The 18,747-nt window shown below is 42.3% G+C and overlaps 1 protein-coding gene across 1 annotated transcript in view; it reads left to right on the forward strand.

The window, feature by feature from the left end:
- Window positions 1-18,747, forward strand: part of slc35f4 (solute carrier family 35 member F4) — a 150,414-nt gene that overhangs the window by 11,933 nt on the left and 119,734 nt on the right. The window contains exons 3-4 of the mRNA XM_042091349.1: window positions 1,509-1,809; window positions 8,042-8,261. Of these exons, the coding sequence (XP_041947283.1) occupies window positions 1,509-1,809; window positions 8,042-8,261 (521 nt within the window). The remainder of the gene's footprint in view (window positions 1-1,508; window positions 1,810-8,041; window positions 8,262-18,747) is intronic.

Genomic DNA, 18,747 nt, shown 5'->3' on the forward strand with positions numbered 1-18,747 from the left:
AACACTTCAATGGATCGGTTCCAGATGGATGAGTGGAGCTAGGCGGAGCGAAATTCATGTCAGGTTACTAGGTTATATCTGTGGCCTGAAATGCCTTGTATGTGAAAAAAAAACTTCTTCCCGAAGCACTTTTGAATTTATTTCCTCAGCATATTAGGTCATATCATAGAATATTATGGCAATTATTTGAACAGTGAAAATAATAATAAAAGAGTCTTTGAACTTTAATGTCACTAATGCTGATTATTCAATGATTCATTTGAATTTAAATATTTAAAATACTTTCACAGCAAAAATTATATATGCGATTAATTTAGATTAATTAATCACAGAGTATGTAATTACTTAGATTACTTTTTTTAATCGATTGACAGCCCTAATATATATATGTTATTTGAACATAGATCTATTATAAACTTGAACATCATACACACCTTAACTATGCCGTAAAATGGTTATCTACTGTATCAAGGTCAAGCCTTTCCATTAGCCGTGGCATGCTCTTCTTGGCCATGTTCTCGGTCCTCTCAATCTCCAAGTCTCTTTCCGAAATTGTACAGCACTGCTACTGCCACAATGACTTTAAATGTTGTCTCTAGCTTTGTTCAAAACCCATCCTGTAAGCAGGGAAACCTTTGTTTCCAAACTCCAAACACTCTCTCCACAAGACCTCTTGCTGCAATGTGGCTGCCATTGTATCGTCTCTCCGCTGGTATTTGAGGTTCAAAAAGAGGCGTCATCAAGTAGGTGTGACAGGGATATCCATTGTCACCTACAAGGTGGCCTTGAAATGCATTTCTTTCCATTAGAGCACAGAGCTGACTGTTATCAAAAATCCTGCTGTCGTGAGTTGATCCTGGCCACCGTGCTACAATGTTGGTAATAAGGGCCTTCTCATCACACACAATCTGAACATTAATAGAGAAGTATCCCTTTCTGTTGCAAAAAAGCTCACCATTTTCTCCACCAGGGTTTTGAATGGGGATATGGGCTCCCAGCACTCTACTCAGCTGATGTTTCTCCTGTTGGAGCAAATCTGACAAGCTGCAATGGCTCCTGATACCCTTCCAACAATCCTACTCACGGTTGATTTATGCACTCCAAAAAGGTCTCCATCCACCATCTAGAAGCAACCGGTAGCATAAAACCGCAGGCCTATCAGCAGTTGGAGCAAAGGCATAGCTGCATTCCGGTCACTGCCATGTTTAATTGCGTACATTATTTTTTCATTTAATCTTATGACAGATTTCTTGTTGAAACGGTACCTCTTTGAAAATTCCTCATCATAATAAAACTCCATTGGGCTGAGACGGTCTCTAATTTTCCTTTGGGGGACTCGATTTTCTACTCGATCTGATATATGAAGCCATTTCAGAAATGTAAACCACCTCAGCAGTAGGTTTATTAATCCCTAACTGAAATTTAAATCTGAGTTTAAAGCAGTTGAGCAACAGGGTTAAAATACACTTCTCACATTACTCTCATCATCTTAACTATCATCTCTGCAGGTCAGGAGGGTTCCGAGTCCCATAGAGAGATATCTGCCAGTGAGTCAAGTGGTGAGGACACATCCTATAAAACCTTCACAAAAACAGTGTTCAAAGTGCTGGGAGGTTTGCTGGTGGTTCTCTGTGTGTCCTCATCCTTGGTGGGAACCACACAGTTGGTCCAGCTCACCTACGAGTCTTTCCCATGTCCTTTCTTCATCTCCTGGTTCAGCAGTAACTGGAACATCTTCTTCTTTCCATTATATTACTTTGGATATATGTCTACCACACATGAGAAACAGAGTCTGATTCAGAAATTCAGGTGAGTGAACAGATGTTGCGTGAACTATTACTGTTTTCTAAATATATCATGCAAATGAAATCTGAAAACACACTGTAATATCTGTTCAACATGCACTTAGTTTATTAAGCTTTTCTTATGTGTTATGGTTTGTATATTATAGTATATATTTATTTTCATTTGGCTATTGATTGAATTGGCATTGTTGTTTATTATTGCTATTCTCCTTAAAGCTGCAGTTGGAAAGATTTTTTTGATCATATTCGCTGAAACCAACACTATGCTCCGACAGAACAACATAAATCAGCCGGTTTTAGAAAAAAAAATGCACTTCTACCTCCACCTAGAGCCTGTTATTTGTTTTGCAAAAATTCACAGCTCCCGGTTGTTCTGGTCCAATCAGAGCAGGGCTGTGTGAGATCTGACTCTCAGTCACAGTCTGGTGCAGTCTGGTGCGCACTGACGAGCACAAACTCGATGAGAGGGTGCTCGGTGTTAGTGTGGGAGGGAAATTTTGGCTAAGTCCCCAATCTGTCAGACTTGCCAACTGCAGCTTTAATGTAGGCTTACCGACTTTTTAAATTGTTTACTGTTAAATGTAACTTTGTATTATTATTATTATATAGGGGTGTAAAGATGAACCGATACGTATCGGTATCCGTTTTTAACGTGTAAGATACGGCTACATCGATACGTGAAGCCCCGTATCGGAAAAAACTGAAATGAACCGGTCGTTATATCGATTTACTTGTTATGAATCGGTGCACAACCTTTTCTGCTCGCTCAGACTCATTTACGTTCCAAGCAGCGCGTTCATCCCACTTCCGGTTTTGAAACTATACGTGGCACGGAATTGTGGGTAATGCAGTTCGTTTTTGGTTACATTCATTGCCCAAAGTTGTCAAATGACCTCATTACCCATACATCTATTGCAACTTAACCATGTGACAACTTGCACTCGGTCGGCTTTTGTTTTTCGAAATCCAGCGCGAAATTAAGCACTTATAGCATTCCTAAACAGCAACGATAGTCTGTAGAGTAGCCTTATCTTTGATGAAGGGATTTCCTTAATGTTAAATAATAATTTGGCCCTTGCTGCTAAAACGATGCATAAATTATTAGCCAATGATTTTGTTCATATTCATTCAGACTTGTGGCATTTTAGGTTTCTGCATTAGGTCTACTGTTGGAACAAAATAAGCCCAGAGAGTTCATTGATTTGTAGGCCTATTTTATTCTTGTAGGGTAGGCTAGGCCTATATGAGAAAAGGCCAAGAGTGTCTTAAGCACTGTTTTATTTTATTTCGGTATTGTCTTAGCTCAACAAGGCTACAGCTCCATGAAAACAATCAGATATAATTCTATAAAATCTGTAAAGTCTATAAAAATTTATTTTTATGTTGTATTTGGCTGCTGTGCTTGACTGAAGTGTAGACTATTCTTTTTTCATTTCAATACAGTATATGAAACAAACCTCAGTTTAGATAATCATATTCACACATTTTGTTGCCTAATTGACAACCATGACCATGATAATTGATAATATAAAATGAATGTGCACCTTGAGCAAATTATAAAAAATCTTTCAGAATGCTTTCCATTCTTGAACTGCATTGAATTGCATCGAATCGCATCGCATCGAATCGTACTGAATCGTTTTTTATAAACATGTCTCTTTTCTTGTATCGAATCGTGCCCATGTATCTAGATGCGAATCGTATCGTCTTTTACATGGGAGATTCACACCCCTATTATTATATGTATGTCGCTTTGGACAAAAGCGTTTGCTAAATACCATAATCATAACAAGTAAAAATGGAGAATGACTGAAATGCATAATGAAAAATCCTGAAAACCCTGATATGAAAACGAATGACCATAATCACATGCTGCACTAGAACCCTACTAAGATTTTTCTGGCTAGACACAGATGAGTGCAGATCAAGACAATTGCCATTCATATTCATACAGTATGTGCAAATTTATAGCAAATCACAGTTAAATTAGCTAACTTAAACACTATTTAACTGACACTGCAACTTAACCCTGCGTTTTCAAATAGTCCATCTCTAGATCTGAAATAACAGGCCATTGTTTAGCCAGGCTCCTTTCAGCACAGCTGCCAAAAATGTTCATGATTATGATATTGAAAATAGCAAAAGAGGCTAATAGAAACCAACACCGATCTGAGTGCAGGAATTGTCTTACCACAGGGCTCACATGTGATTCATGAAACGTTTGTAACACTCCATTTCCAGCATAATAATTTACGGGTTTTGGTAAATATGGTTGCTGAAAACAAGTGTAATTTAAATTTCACGCCCCAATATATTCTCATTTTAGAGGCCTCGCCTCTAGAATTTACGACATGGTGGTGCAAGATACGTCCAAAAGAGAAAACATTTTTGACTTTGATATAGCCAGAGTGACGTTGCAAGTCCAGCTGAACCAATTTGTTTTGACAACCAGAAAAATGGCAGCAAAGACGTTGACAGGTGTGCTTTCCAAAGCAAAAGTAATTCTCTCCACATGACGTGGACTGGCAAACCTGCAATTAACAGAGACTATAATGATGGACTACCGAGTTTCATCCGTGAATCATCTGTTTTTTTTTTATTCATGGATCAAGTTAATAAATTGGTTCAAATAGTCTGGCCTCTTAATGATGGACTAGCCTACCTTAGTTTCATCCATTAAGTCTCTGGCAGGTGTACCAGTCCATGTGCCATTAACCACCTTAGTCCAGACTACTGAAGTATGGAAACTATCATGGTTCAGACTTACAAAGTATGTTATTACGACAGTTTTGGAAAACAGTTGTAATTTTGATGTTGGTTGGTTTAACGATTTATTGTACCATTTTAGTGAAAAGCTAACCTCAGTAGTTGTGCGGGAAATGCACCCCAAATTTAAAAAGCTGTCCTACGCCCGTTTTATGCTGCACGTTCATTTTGTAAATGAGGACCAGTGTTCTGATCACACACAAAAAAAGAATGGTTAACAAAAAAATGACTTCACCAGGTCTACAAATATAATGTTATTTTCTCAAATTTATGTTCCTTACCTTTTTGGGTTGTAAAGTGAGTGAGCAAAGATTGCTGTTTTACGCTTACCAGTTCAATTCTCTATTGAAAATGAAAATTGGATTAAATTTTTTAAAATTGTGTTGTTTTCTCACGAGAGCACAATTTAAATTGTCTCCAGATGTAAATGGTTGCGTATCCTATTACTCAAATTCAATTAAATCTACCAGTAAGCTAGACCTTAATTTCACAGCCTGGGTAGGCTATGTTAGCAACATAGGGTTTGAAAGCATTGACTGTATAAATAGAACAAACAAAAATGAAACCCTGCGTGGAATTTATCTGGGAATAGGCTACTGAAGGTAGGGGCGAGCTACTTTGCTGGCGGGTTTAATTTGGTTCCTTGGTTAAAATATAATGTAGGCTACGTTTGTTTTTGCACAAAATTGCATCTGCTAATAAACTTAAACATAATCACAAACAAATGTGATTTCCTGTGAAATCCCTGACTGTGCCTTCAACGTTAGCTTATTATCTGTTGACATCAAACCTGGAGAGGAACGAACAGTAGCTGTTCCCGAAGTCCACTTGCATGTTTTTTTTAATTAGGCGACTTTTGTTGCAGCAGCGCTTAGGAGCGCCGCTGCGCCACTGCTGAATAGATAGTAGGGGAAACACTGCACTGTATGTAATACATTTCCTACATTTTGTAATAAATTATTACATATTGCAGTGGTTAGGCCTACTACAAAATTCAGGAAAAATTATTAGGTACATATTGTGTTCAGGAAGTTTAATACAAAATGCAGGAGTTATTAAATAATGATGTGAAAATGTAGTACATTTTGTTACATAATGCGGTGTAACAGGGGGACTGGAAGTTTTCCTTTTCTATACTGCATTTGTTATATAGAGTTAAACTTGGTCTTTGGAAGTTTACCCTTTCATTAGGGCCCGAGCACCGAAGGGCACAAGGCCCTATTGTTTTTGTAAGGATTATTATTATTGTTATTCCACTTTTTTGCTTTCCTGTTTTTGAGGTGGTTAACATGGTCGAAAACTCTTGAAATTTGGCACACACGTCAGGTGTCACGCATCGCAGTTAGGTACAAGAGCTTGACCCCGGGCGTGGCCCAGGGACTCGCTAGCGCCCCCTTAGGTGACTGCTCCCGTGGTTGGCAAATATTTTGAGGTGGTTAACATAATCGAAAAGTCTTGAAATTTGGCACACACATCAGGTGTCACACAAAGCAGCTAGGTAAAAAAGCTTGGCCCCGGGTATGGCCCAGAGACTCGCTAGCGCCCCCTTATGTCACTGTGACTTGTGGTTGGCATATAGTTTTAGATACACACACCAAATTTGGGGGGTGTATGTAACTCCCAAAAACAAACAACTTTTGTATTAACATGCCATTAGCCACGCCCACAGGAAGTGAGGTAATTGAGAATTTGTGCGTTGTGGACATGATCAATTTTAATGTACTCCTCCTAGACGGTTGATCCGATTCATGTCAAAGTTGGTATACATGACGCCGAGATGTTCCTGATTCTAAATTGTGAAGCCTTTTTTTGATATGTTGTAATTTGACAAAATGGCGAAATTGTTAATTTTAATACCGTTCCACACAAACAATAAATGTGTCATAATTCACCATGCATGGCTTGAAATGTTTTAAATTTCACAGGTCATTAAAGACCATGTTAATGATAATATTCACATGCCCATAATGCATGTTTGGCATAGCGCCACCAACTGGCAACAGAAAGAATGACAATAATCCTGATGTCACATGATCAATTTGAACATACTCCTCCTAGACGGTTTGTCAGATTCATTTGAAATTTGGCAAACATTATGCCAAGATGTCGCTGATGTTAAATTGTGAATGGATTTTGGAATGTTGTAATATATTTGATATGATTTTAATATCTCACCACATAAACAGAAAATGTGTCATAAATCACAGTGCATTGAATGAATGGTCTGAAACTTCTCAGGTTAATAGATATCATGATTATGATGATATCCAGACACCCAATGGGCCTGCCTGACATAGCGCCACCACCTGGCCAAGCAGGAAATGTGCCAGAAATGGACAATGCCTTAAGTGATTGATCTGAAACGTTATAAAATATTGGATATCATTATTGTGATGATATTCACATGCGTAATTCACAGGCCTAGCATAGCGCCACCTTCTGGCCAAGCAGGAAATGTGCCAGAAATGCTCTATGCTTTGAATAAATGGTCTGAAACTTTTTAGGTTAATAGATATTATGATTATGATGATATCCAGACACCCAATGGGCCTGCCTGGCATAGCGCCACCACCTGGTCAAGCAGGAAATGTGCCAGAAATGGACAATGCCTTAAGTGATTGATCTGAAAGTTTACAAACATTTTGGATATAATTATTGTGATGATATTCACATGTGTAATTTTCATGCCTAACATAGCGCCACCATCTGGCCTACCAAAAAGTGTATCAGAAATGTTCTTTGCTTAACATGAATGGTCTGAAATTTCTCAGGTTAATATATATTATGATTATGATGACACCCAATGGGCCTACCTTGCATTACGCCCCCACCTGGCCAAGCGAGTAAATGTGGCAGAAAATAAAATACAAAAACAAATAGCACACGCATCAAATATGTACATTTCACAAACACACCACGTCGGTGCTTTGTTGGATTCCGACATGTCACGGGTTGCGGCCCGCAGGTGCTCGGGCCCGCCATTGCCGCTTGCGGCTATATTTGATTATTATTTTTCATTACTTTGGGTGCTGTGCTAGAAAAGTGCTATATAAATACATGTTATCATTATTATCATTATTAATGCTACTAGTATTACTATTATTATATCAACACTCTTAATTGTGAATAGTAGACGAGCCACGACACTTTATGTTGTCTCTGGATTGTAAAACTGTTCTGATTTCCTTGTTTTGGAGTTGGTTGAAACATTTGCCCTCAATCAAACAAATTGTCTTCTTTTCTGTAGATTTTGTGAAATATAATTCTCACATATTAATTCATTGGTTTGGTAAGAGGTTCAGTGGTTTTCAGAATCACATAATTGTAATTCTTTACAGTTACAGTAGCTTTGAACACATTATCACATAACTGGATTCACTCTATATGCTGTGTGTTTGGCTCTGTCTGTGTCACTTATCACGTGACAGCACTTACCAGAAACTTTTATCAATATCTCACTGTTAAAACAGGGAGTGCAGCTGTGTTTTTGGAGAAGAGGGAATGACTTTCAAACTGTTTGTAAAAAGGACAGCACCTTTCTCCATCCTTTGGACACTAACTAACTATCTTCATCTGCTGGCCCTACACAAGCTAACAGCTACAGATGCATCAGCTTTATACTGCTGTCACAAAGCTTTTGTGTTCCTGCTGTCCTGGATCATTCTCAAGGACCGTTTCATGGGTATAAGAGTAAGTAACTTTTTGATTATTCAGGAAATGAGTATGAATATTCATCAAAGTCTGTTCAGAGCACCTCACCTGCCAAGAAAACCACACCAACATTTTAAGCACTTGTGACAGCATTCAGTAGCATCTGTAATAGCTAGATTCCATGTTTCTGTTGGTGTCTTGTCATAGGGGTGCTTATTATCATTAATGTAATAAAACCTGATAATGTAACACAGAGGTGGGCAAACTATAAGGCCCGTGGGCCGGATGCGGTCCGCTGAGCATTTTCAATGTCAATATCCAAACAGCATGTTAGAGATGCTACTTTTTGGGTATGCTCACAATCTTCATTGCAGCAGGTCTAACTTGAACGTTATGCTACTCCATTTATTTGGGAACGCACTTATTGCCTGATGATGGTCATTTGACCGAAACATTGCAATTAAAAGCTACAATTGCAAATGAAGACAGTGTGAGGGAGCTTTCTACTTCCTTTGATATTGGTGACCCTGTGGTCCTTCTCCGACGCACCCCTCCCTAAGGAGGTGTGCAAAAGCACAACTTTTTCAACGCATTTATTGTAACAATTCATAAAATGACTATAATATGCCATCAGAGATTAAGAAAACATGTTATTTTCACATACTGACAATCAGTGTTGCCACAGTTACCTTGAAAAAGTAATCTGATTACTGATTACTCCTTTAAAAAGTAACTTAGTTACTTTACTGATTACTTGATTTTAAAAGTAACTAAGTTAGATTACAAGTTACTTTATTAGTTACTTTCAGCAGCTGCCGACAACACCCCCACCGCCTCAACATAAAAATGATAACCGGTTTTGCCAATACTCACTATACCGGAAGTGCATTTTAACAGTTATGTCAGCAATGTATAGCAGACATCCCAACCTAACCTACTTAGCTACTGAAATTCAGATGTTTGTTCAATAATGTCTAAGTACACCAAATAAGGAAGGCCTATTGATAGAAATTGTTATAGTAAAATATGTAGATTTTTTTTTCATGTAGCCTTGGCAACTAGCCATCTTGTATAGGCCTGAGTAATATGCAAATGAAATTACACTTGTTAAACTCGCCTCAACAAGTCTTTTGCAATCATTTAACCCGCCGTGAGCAATGCTAAAGTCGCTGTTACAAACAGTGCAGTGTGCAAGACTATCATTATGTTTTAATCTTATGAGACAATTGGGTACACTTTTGTGTAGTCTGATGTGAAATGGGTCTTAAATCTTCCCTTTTGAGGGGCACTGACGCTGCCATGACGCTCCTGTTCCTAGATACACTGACTGAACTGATTAATTAAGTTTGGGAGAAAAGAGATATAAGCACACTGAAAACTGATTGGTTGATTTAGCAAAACAGACCAGGATGCTCTCCTTCTTGGATGCGCTTCAGGCACAAACGCACCACCCCTCTCTCTGTCCCTCTCCGTTGTGTGCGCGTTAAACTCATATGCACACGCGATTTGAAGTCCGGTCTGGCTTGCGTGCTCTTGTTCGCTCTAGGTTCCGGGAGATTTTATGTAATTTGCGGGCGCCAGGAAGCCGCTATCAATATGTGGGAGACTCCCAAAACTTCGGGAGACTTTGGGATGTCTAGCTAGACCGCACTTTGTCGCCAGCACAGAATGCACAATGTACCTTAATGTTGTCATGTTTAGCTGACACAAACTCAAAGTAATGACTGATGAAATGTGCATCTCTCTCTCTCCCTCCATTGTTGTTTACGTTTGTGTCGCTGCGTGGGTTTACACGTGAATTCTGCTCATGCTGAAAACGTGAGCATAGACTACATGACATTAATCCCCAAGACAAGAAGAAAGCAAAGAATATCTTTTTACTAAGGAAAATTACAAAAATAGTAACGCACAGTAACTTAGATAAGTAACTTTAATCTGATTACTGGTTTGTAAATAGTAGCGTGTTAGATTACTCATTACCGAAAAAACTGGCTGACAATGATGGTACTGCCAGGATATTCACAATTTAAACTTTCATTTTCATTATAATGTTGTTGTTTATGTATTGAGTTTGTGTTTTGGCCTCCTGCGCGACCCTCCGCCACTTTTCCAATCAAGCAGCTGGTAACATTTCAACTTTCAGATTGCCAGTAGGGTAAAGATAAATCCTGGCTTATTTCAAGGTTCACTAGTGAGATTTCCATTCATTACTGTGGCTTTCGAAAATCCTAGCTCTGTAACTATGAGAATGGATGTCACAGAACTAGCCTGCGCCACATGAGGTTAACTTTCAAGCTTAATCGAGCTGTGTTGCAAAAAAAAAAAAAAAAAAGTAGCGAAAGTAAAAGAGTACTAAAAGACAGTTTTGTCTACCTGTGTTTTCATGTTGTCATCACCTTTATGTCCAGCTTCAAAAATAGAAGTTGAAACCTTTTTCCGACAGTGTCACCAAACATGGATTTACATATAACTAGTTACGAAGAATTTACGAAACACATAACTTAATATAACTTATTAGGACAAATTATTAACTTGACATGCTTATGGTTCTAGAAATCTTGACATGCTTCCTCTCTCCACCGTGTGGTGGTGCAATGAGTAGCAAAACGGTGCATCACTGTACGCGTTCTTAGTCATATGGACCCTTTCAGGAGAGTTCCATTATCAGCATCATAGTTGGCCCCACAAGGCTTCCTTTTTAACATTCCATATGTTATCTTAATGCAGAGGAAGTAGATTGGGGCCCAAATAGAATGTTCAAGCATTGTTTGTGTTTACCTTGTTGAAAGGGTCCATAGGTTCGCTTCCCATTCAAAGCACATACAAGATCATAATGCGAGCTGCTTGAATAAACAAAGGCAAGATACAGCTAACTTAATTGGAATATGCAGCTAACTTAATTGGAAAGTTAATGGAACATCTTGATCTTCAAGTGAAAGTCTACACTAGGTCAAGCCAGGCTAATTCTGTTAAGCACCGCTTTCATTAGCGATGTTGGTGGAATACCTTCCAGATTAGCCTATTTAGACGAACACAGCTAGCTGCAGCTGTGGCGGCAAACAAGGAAATTCCTAACTAGTTTATCCATCAAGACTATCATTGGAACAGTGGACTTTTGTTTTTGGGATAGAGTTGAGTTTTGGTTACCTATCGCATTCAACTAACACTGACAAGGTGTAAAGTCCTTGTGTGCGTGTACGGATTATGACCAACTGGGGCCCTGGGCACAGATTTAAAAAGGGCCCCCCGTGCACCCAAGAAAGTTGGTACCTCACCTCACATGACCCCTCTGGAAGAACATCTTGAAAAATAACCCCTTAAATAATGACTTCTAGTGAGTTTTGTGGGGGAAAAAGACAGATTGAGGTCTATAAATATCACATAACCATCAAGAGATTCAAGCCATCTTGATTTGAAAAAAGATGGCAATTACAAAACATGATTATCACACATAGCGTAATCTGTGTTACTTGACTGAGGGGCCCCATAAGATCAGGGTTGAATAAAATAACCCATGGCATATGATTTAGAGGCTCTATTAAGACAAATCAGATAACATAACCGGTGGTACTTGACTGAGGGGCCCTATTCAGATATCAGGGGTGGAAAACATAGTAACGACCTCACACAGAGTCTTGGGCTTCAGGGCCCCCTGGTAGGCCCGTTCAATAATCCATCCCTGCCTGTGTGCTAGTTTGCTAACATTAAAAATTACTAACGGAGCAGTGGGCTTTTGTTTTCAGGGTCACAGTTAGCTTTGGGTAGACTATCTATTAACATACACTTGGCTAACATTGACAGAGTTATAAACAATCACACAAGCTGGTTTACAAACATTGGTAGGCTACATTTTCTTCACAATTAACACTGACAAAACACACACGCTTTCTGCGCAGCCTGAATAGAACTGAACTGCTCATACACTCACCTGTATGTTGGGTTGTGTGGAGACTGAAGAGTAATTTGCTTGTCAATATCGACTACTCATGCAGGGCGAGTATAACTATAGCCCTATGCAGTACACCCTTTTAATGTACGACTGTGTTGCATTGATATGTCATCCCTAGTCCTCACCAACCTACTCCATAGCGGTGTGGTTTGGTAATAGTCTGTCCACTCATGTCCTGGTCACATGACTAAATTACCTGTTAAAAGCACACCTGTTGTGTACTGTCTTTACCACCGTCGGTGCGTCAAAGAGCAGTGTGTTGAGGGTCTTAAGGATGGGCGTCAGAAGGCAGCAGAGAGGCAAAAATTCGGTGAACTTGCAATTTATTGTTCCACCACCAGGTGTTGAGGTATCCAAGTGCAAGGACATGCAAAAATTGAAAAAGTATTCACATTCATTACTCAAGTAGAAGTATATATACTAGGGTTTCACTAGTTCGCCCTTCTATATGATTGCTTCAGCTAGACTAGAATGTATGGGAGAAGTGCGTGTTTGGCAAGGTAGCTGTCCGTGGACCTGGAGTGCCTGGAGCGGATATCGCGATAGAGCGATGACCGCTTGCACCCCCCTGTGTAAGGAGGATGAGTAACAGGGCAATTGTTGAAATGGAGGAGTAGGGGGAGGAGGGGGGATGACCCCAAAAGATCACAGAGAAAGGCCGCTACCAACTACATAAGTGCTTGCTGAGCGAGTCGTAAATCCGCTAGATTGGAGCGGATGTAAGACTGGTAGGCATCCGAGGACCAACGGCCCAGTATTTTAATTTGTTGCTCCGATAAGCCGTTGAGCGCAGCTGTTGTGGCAGCTCCTATCCTGAAGGAGTGTGCGGAGTAGCGATCCGCGGGAAAACCAGATTTGACTAGAATGTTTTTTAAGAGTGTCTGGAATCTGTGGTGAGTGATGGGTAGCCCTTCGTCTGACACGAAGAGCGGGCTAGTAGACGAAGCTTGAGCTGACCGATATGAGATGTAGTGAGAAAGTATTGGAAAGGCTGAAGATCTGAGGCGGAGTTAAATGGATATGGAGTGTCCTTTTCGGGACTGATCGGTTTTACTCTGTTTGATGGTAAATCAAATGGTGTCTTGGTCTAGCTGCTCTAGATCTGCGATGCACGGGTGGACATCGGGAATGAAGAGAGACGAAGGGCATGTAAACTCGCTACATCTCAGCAGCCCAAAAAAGGCCAGTAGAAACATAACGGAGATGGTGGAATCGGAATGCGGTGACATGAACCCTTTGCGAAGGGTAGCGAGGCAGGTGGCGAGAATGCTTGAGGTAATGGGAAGGCGGGAGTCTTGGGGGACTGGATGTTGCCTACGGATACCTTTAATTAAACAAGCCTATCCTGGTGTCGGAGAAGGGGCATTCGGAGCCGTGGGGGCGTTTGTAGAAGAAATGAATGCCAGCTAGGTAGACTCTAATGGAAGAGACTTTGATCCCGAGTGAAGTGTGGGCTATGATATGATGATACAAATGATGATATGGTGACTGCATCGAAACTGGGAAATGGTAGTGAGTGCTTTGCGTGGAACTGTTTGAAGCACGACCAAGCAGTCCAGTAGGACTGCATGGTCCTGGGTGCGAGGGCTTGAAGGGCTAGGTTGGCCGTGATGGGCTGAAGATAGCTGAGGGGGTGGTTTATGGGAAGATGGTCTCCGAAAAGCTGGGGAGTGGAGTAGGGTACGGGTCCGCCTCTGGAGCCGAGCTTCTGAATCTCTGGAATTTAAGACGAGAGAGAGAGTCAGCAATTTCATTGTGGCAACCGGGGACGTGCGCGGCTCTTATAATAAGCTGGTAGCTGGCTGCTGTCCAGATTAGACGCCTAATAGGAGGGGAAAGCGCAGGCGATTTTGAGCTCGAGTTATTAATGACGTGTACTACGGCTTCGTTGTCGCTGTGGATTAGCACACTCTTGGAGGTCCACTCATTCCCCCAGGTAGGGCCGTGATGGCTACGGGGTAGAGTTCGAACACGGCTGACGATTCGTTTCCAGTTGTTAGCTCTCTGAACTCTAGTGGCCACGGGGATGCAAACCAGCGCCCTTTGAAAAAGCCTCCGTTGAGGGGGCTGCGTCGGTGTACAACTGGAGCTCTTCTGGAGATGATTGGCAGTCGTCGTAGAACATGCACAGACCATCCATTCGTCTAAAACATCCTCCAGAGTTTGATATCGGCCAGACACTGGGCATCTAGAGATACGACGTCTTCGAGAGATGGGGTTGCTGAGCGCAGTTTAGGAGATGCGAGATGAAAGGGCGGCCCTGGGGAATGAGTTGACTAGTGGACACTCGACCGCGCCGTGACTGGGGCTATTGCAGAGGGGACAAGATGGCTTAAGTCCTAGGAAAACGCGGTTATGGAGCTCCATATCGAGCGCGCCCCAGTTAGGGGTTTTGGTTCCAGAGGCCGACTCTGGCAGCGCATTTTGCTGAAAACAGCCGGTGGTAGCCTACGTATGAAAATGAGCTCCCCCGTAGGATACGGCTAGGCCGGCGATGATGGCCAGGTAGCTCTTTGCGTCGACTGGGGAACACGAAACAGACGACTTCTGTGTAGTTGGTAAAAGCTACCGGGAACTCGGGGAATGACAGCATTTTTGATGCTGGGCCAGAATGTTTTAAAGACAAAACCAGTTCGCCGCAAACTAAATCCCGGTTATGAGAGGGAATAGGAAGGGAGGGAAGAATGGTAGAAAGGTCTACGTCTGCACCTGACAAAATGAGGTTCCTGGTGGACGCTGTGACGGGTGGTGGTTCGAATGCTGCAGCGTGGGGAGGTGGTGGCAGGGCCTTTGCTGTGGCTAATGAATAGCTTGGAAGCCGGAATGGGACGTCGTGATCCAAAGCATTCGCTGAATGCTGATGACCCGCTGCGGCGGGCTGGTCTAGCGCGGAGCCGGGGAAGAGATGGGAAGGGAGAAAAGGGGGGAGGGAGGGAGCGGTCGCTGACGCGACCGGAAGGGGAGCAACCTGGGACAGGGTCGCGGGTAGTGGGACGGGGAAGGAAAGAGGGTTAGGGGGGAGTAGCGACGCTGTCGCTATCGGCGCCGGCTGAGACCAGGTGCTCGCTAACTCATAAGAGAGATGGGGAGCTAGCGAGGTGACTCTTCGAGCTGACGCTTCGTGAGTTGAGGCGTGCAGTACAGACGTGGCTCCCGGAATGGAAAGGGGAGGGGGAAAAGGGGGAGGGAGGGAGCAGTCGTCGGAACGACTGGAGGTGGGGCAGCCCTGGACCGAGTCCTGGCTAGGGGAGGTGGATGGGGGAGGGAAAGAAGGGGTGGGGGGAGTAGCGACGCTGTCACTACCGGGCCCGTCTGGAGAAGTGGGGTTGGACCCGGAAATACAGCGGAGATGCGGCGGAAAGAAAGTCGGCGGGAATGGGCCTGAGCCGCTGACGTGGCAGTGGCTGTGGCTGAAGCAGCGGAATGATACGCTCTGAAGCGTGTGGTGCCGGAAGGTTCTGTCGGCGTGCCCGGTTCGCGAGGTGGCTGGTGGTGTGTGCTTCGTCCAGCTGAATGGCCGGCGGAAGGAACCGCGCCGGGATGCCAGAAAGAGCAGCCTGCTTCCTGGTCCGGGGAGGAAAACAAAGTGAGGGAGCGGGAGGGCGAAAAGACCGGGCTATCCGACTGCGTTAGAAGGCGGAGGAGATGGAACTTCCTATCCGACCTACGGAACGCGATGCCGCGGGAATGGAGAGTGCTGCGGATGTGAGCCACTGTCCAGTGGGTAGGGTCGACGCCTTGCTGGCGCTGGGTCCTGGTGCTGCCGCGAGTTGAGGCTGCTGAGCGGAAAATGCTGCCCCGCACGGGGGCAGGAGAGGAGCACCTTCTGCGACCCTGTGTCCCTGATTCCCTACGCTGGCGGCGAGGGGAACGAATAAGATTATTTTTTACCCGGCGGAGGGCCCTGGGTGTCAGGTGTTGGCGGGACGAAGTTGTCCTCCAGATCACTGGAAGAGACGTGGATTTCCAGTTCCATGAGAGCTGTCTTGTCAAAGCGAACAATACGCAGACTGAATGATTTCGCGAACGTCGGAGCGTGTGACGTATGGAAAAGGAGGTCGGCTGAAATAGGCCTACCCTGCGGCGGCAATGGGTGAGTTAATTGCTGTCAATCATCCCGAAGGCTCCACCCGAACTTTGTTTAGAAAACATCATTTAAAAAGACTTCTGTAGAAGTTGAAGTATCATCCCAAGCTTTTAACTTTAGTAAAAGTATAAAAGTAAAAGTAATGTAAGGGAAAAAATGCCATTAAGGACAAAAGTTTAGGCCGCACCACAGGGGCCTATAGTGCACTACCCCACCTCCCCAACAAACATTTTCCTAAAGGCCATAATGACTATAATGTTATATTAAAATTTGGGATGCACTAGCTACCTGTTTCAGCCACATATATGCCCATTGAAAATGAACGAATTTTAGTACAATGTAAATACATTAAAGAACCATATGTGTGTTGTATTGAGCATTAACACGTGTTTCATGGAGCCGAAGATATGATGAATAGTTGCCGATAAGTATTAATGGTACAAAAAGTCAAACTTAAGAGGCATGTTTTCAATAACCTTTATTGGAATGTAATGTACATCCAAGCTTAGCTGCAGGAATCTGTGAGGGCAACGGATGTAAGATAACAAAATTGAACAAGACAATATTGGTGTACCCAGGGCAGGCTTAGTGACAATAACCCTTATATGTTTGTCTATACACAGTATACATTAGTGCTGTCAAAATGAATGATTAATCCTTTTGAGGGCTGCTGAAGTAAGTTGTGTGTACCTCTCTAGACGGGTCGGGTGTTTCTTCTGTGGAGAAAATGAATTGCACAGATTGAGATTCATATTATTTCTCTCAAACTACAAGCTCAGACTATCTAGGAATTTCACTGTATTAAATATCATGCTTGAAGTTCATGAATGAAGGTCAAACTACAAGTTAGGGAGCTTCGTTTATGCAGTTAATTTGAGCAGACCAGAATATTGCCACTTAAAGCTGTTTTAGGACCACAAGCAGCTTCTGGCATGACTGAAAAGTAGCATTATTGATGAGATAGTCTGACTAAATTAATTTTAAACAGTATTTGGCTGATAGTTGGTAGTTGGGCCTATTGCCTGGACCCATAGGGCCTGCCCCACTCAGGCGCACACACTCTCATACACAGACAGGATCATGCCTGCCCTTAGTACATGCTTTATCAACTAGCTGTAGAATATAGCTTTGCACAATTAACTTACAAATATTGCATATAGCAATAACATAAGCTCAGATAATTAACAAGCAAACCATGGCATGTCTTGGCATGTACCTAGCCATAGCATACATTGCAAATTTACCATTAGTAGGCCTACGTTACTAGGTTACTACAATATTTTGTCAATAATCGATTGATAAACTCTCAGCTTACCTCAAAATGCTTTTTCACGGCTAGTTTTTGAAAGCCATTAGCTTGTGGTACTTGTATGCACAGAGCTTGCAGCAGTGAATCCGAAAGGAGTTGTTTTTGCATCCAACCATTTTGAAAAGTTCTTCCAGGGATGTACAAGGATTGGCTGGCTACCAACCTCTTCGCTAGTGCTTGGTTGGGACATTTCACTCAAGTTCTCTTCTCTGCCATTGACATCTTTGTAGGCTACTTCGCTACATAGGCCTACATTTGTCCTTGTTGGAGTGTGAAGTGATTTGTGTCATGTTGTGCAGGTGGTGTGATGGATCGCGTACTTTTTCATGTCACCTTAACTCATTGAATGCCAAGCTGTTTTCGGAAGCTTTGTCCTAGAGTGCCAGCAATCTAGACCATTGTTGATGATTTTTGTACAGCCACAGCATTCTTAGCCTGGCTAGCGCCACCACTTCTCAATGAGACGTGGTCTGGGAACCAAACGTTCATTTTCTCGTATTTGAAAAAAATGCCCAGATCCGTTTATTGGGTGCCACGGATGTCTATCAAATGTGTCTGTGCATAGCTCATCATTGTCTTGCTTTCCCACCTGTTCTGTGATTGGTTGCCTATCTCAGGCGAAAATTTGCTTCATGGTCTCTAGGCTGCCTTAGCAGCGTGAATCAAATCGTGTACAAGGCAGCATGGGAACACCCAGGCTAGCATATTCTGTGTTATAGCTATGAACACATACAATGGCTCGTTTGAAAGGTGAGACTTTAAGCTCTCAGTGGATGCAAACCGTGTATTTCTACACGCTTCTGTTCCTGAGAAATCGCAAGCTAAACAGTGGCTAGTTTTCATCAAAATCACTTTTTTTTTCTAGAAATGGAGATATAACGTCTTTCATGAAATATGAAGTGTTGCCTGTAGTTTCCGGGAAGTGACCTAGCGAGACCTGGCGAGACTGCCACCTAGTGATAGACCCACGAAAATGGCCTGGTTTTGAGCTGACTGATTCGACCCAAATGTAAGGAGTAGAAAGTACAGATACTTGCGTGAAAATGTTAGGAGTAAAAGTAAAAAGTCGGTTCAAAAATAATTACTCTAGTAAAGTATAGATACCCAAAATTTCTACTTAAGTAATGTAATAAAGTATTTGTACTTCGTTACTTGACACCTCTGAAAAAATCAGTCAAAC

Source organism: Alosa sapidissima, chromosome 5 (assembly GCF_018492685.1).
Source record: "Alosa sapidissima isolate fAloSap1 chromosome 5, fAloSap1.pri, whole genome shotgun sequence".
Taxonomy (NCBI): Eukaryota; Metazoa; Chordata; class Actinopteri; order Clupeiformes; family Clupeidae; genus Alosa; species Alosa sapidissima.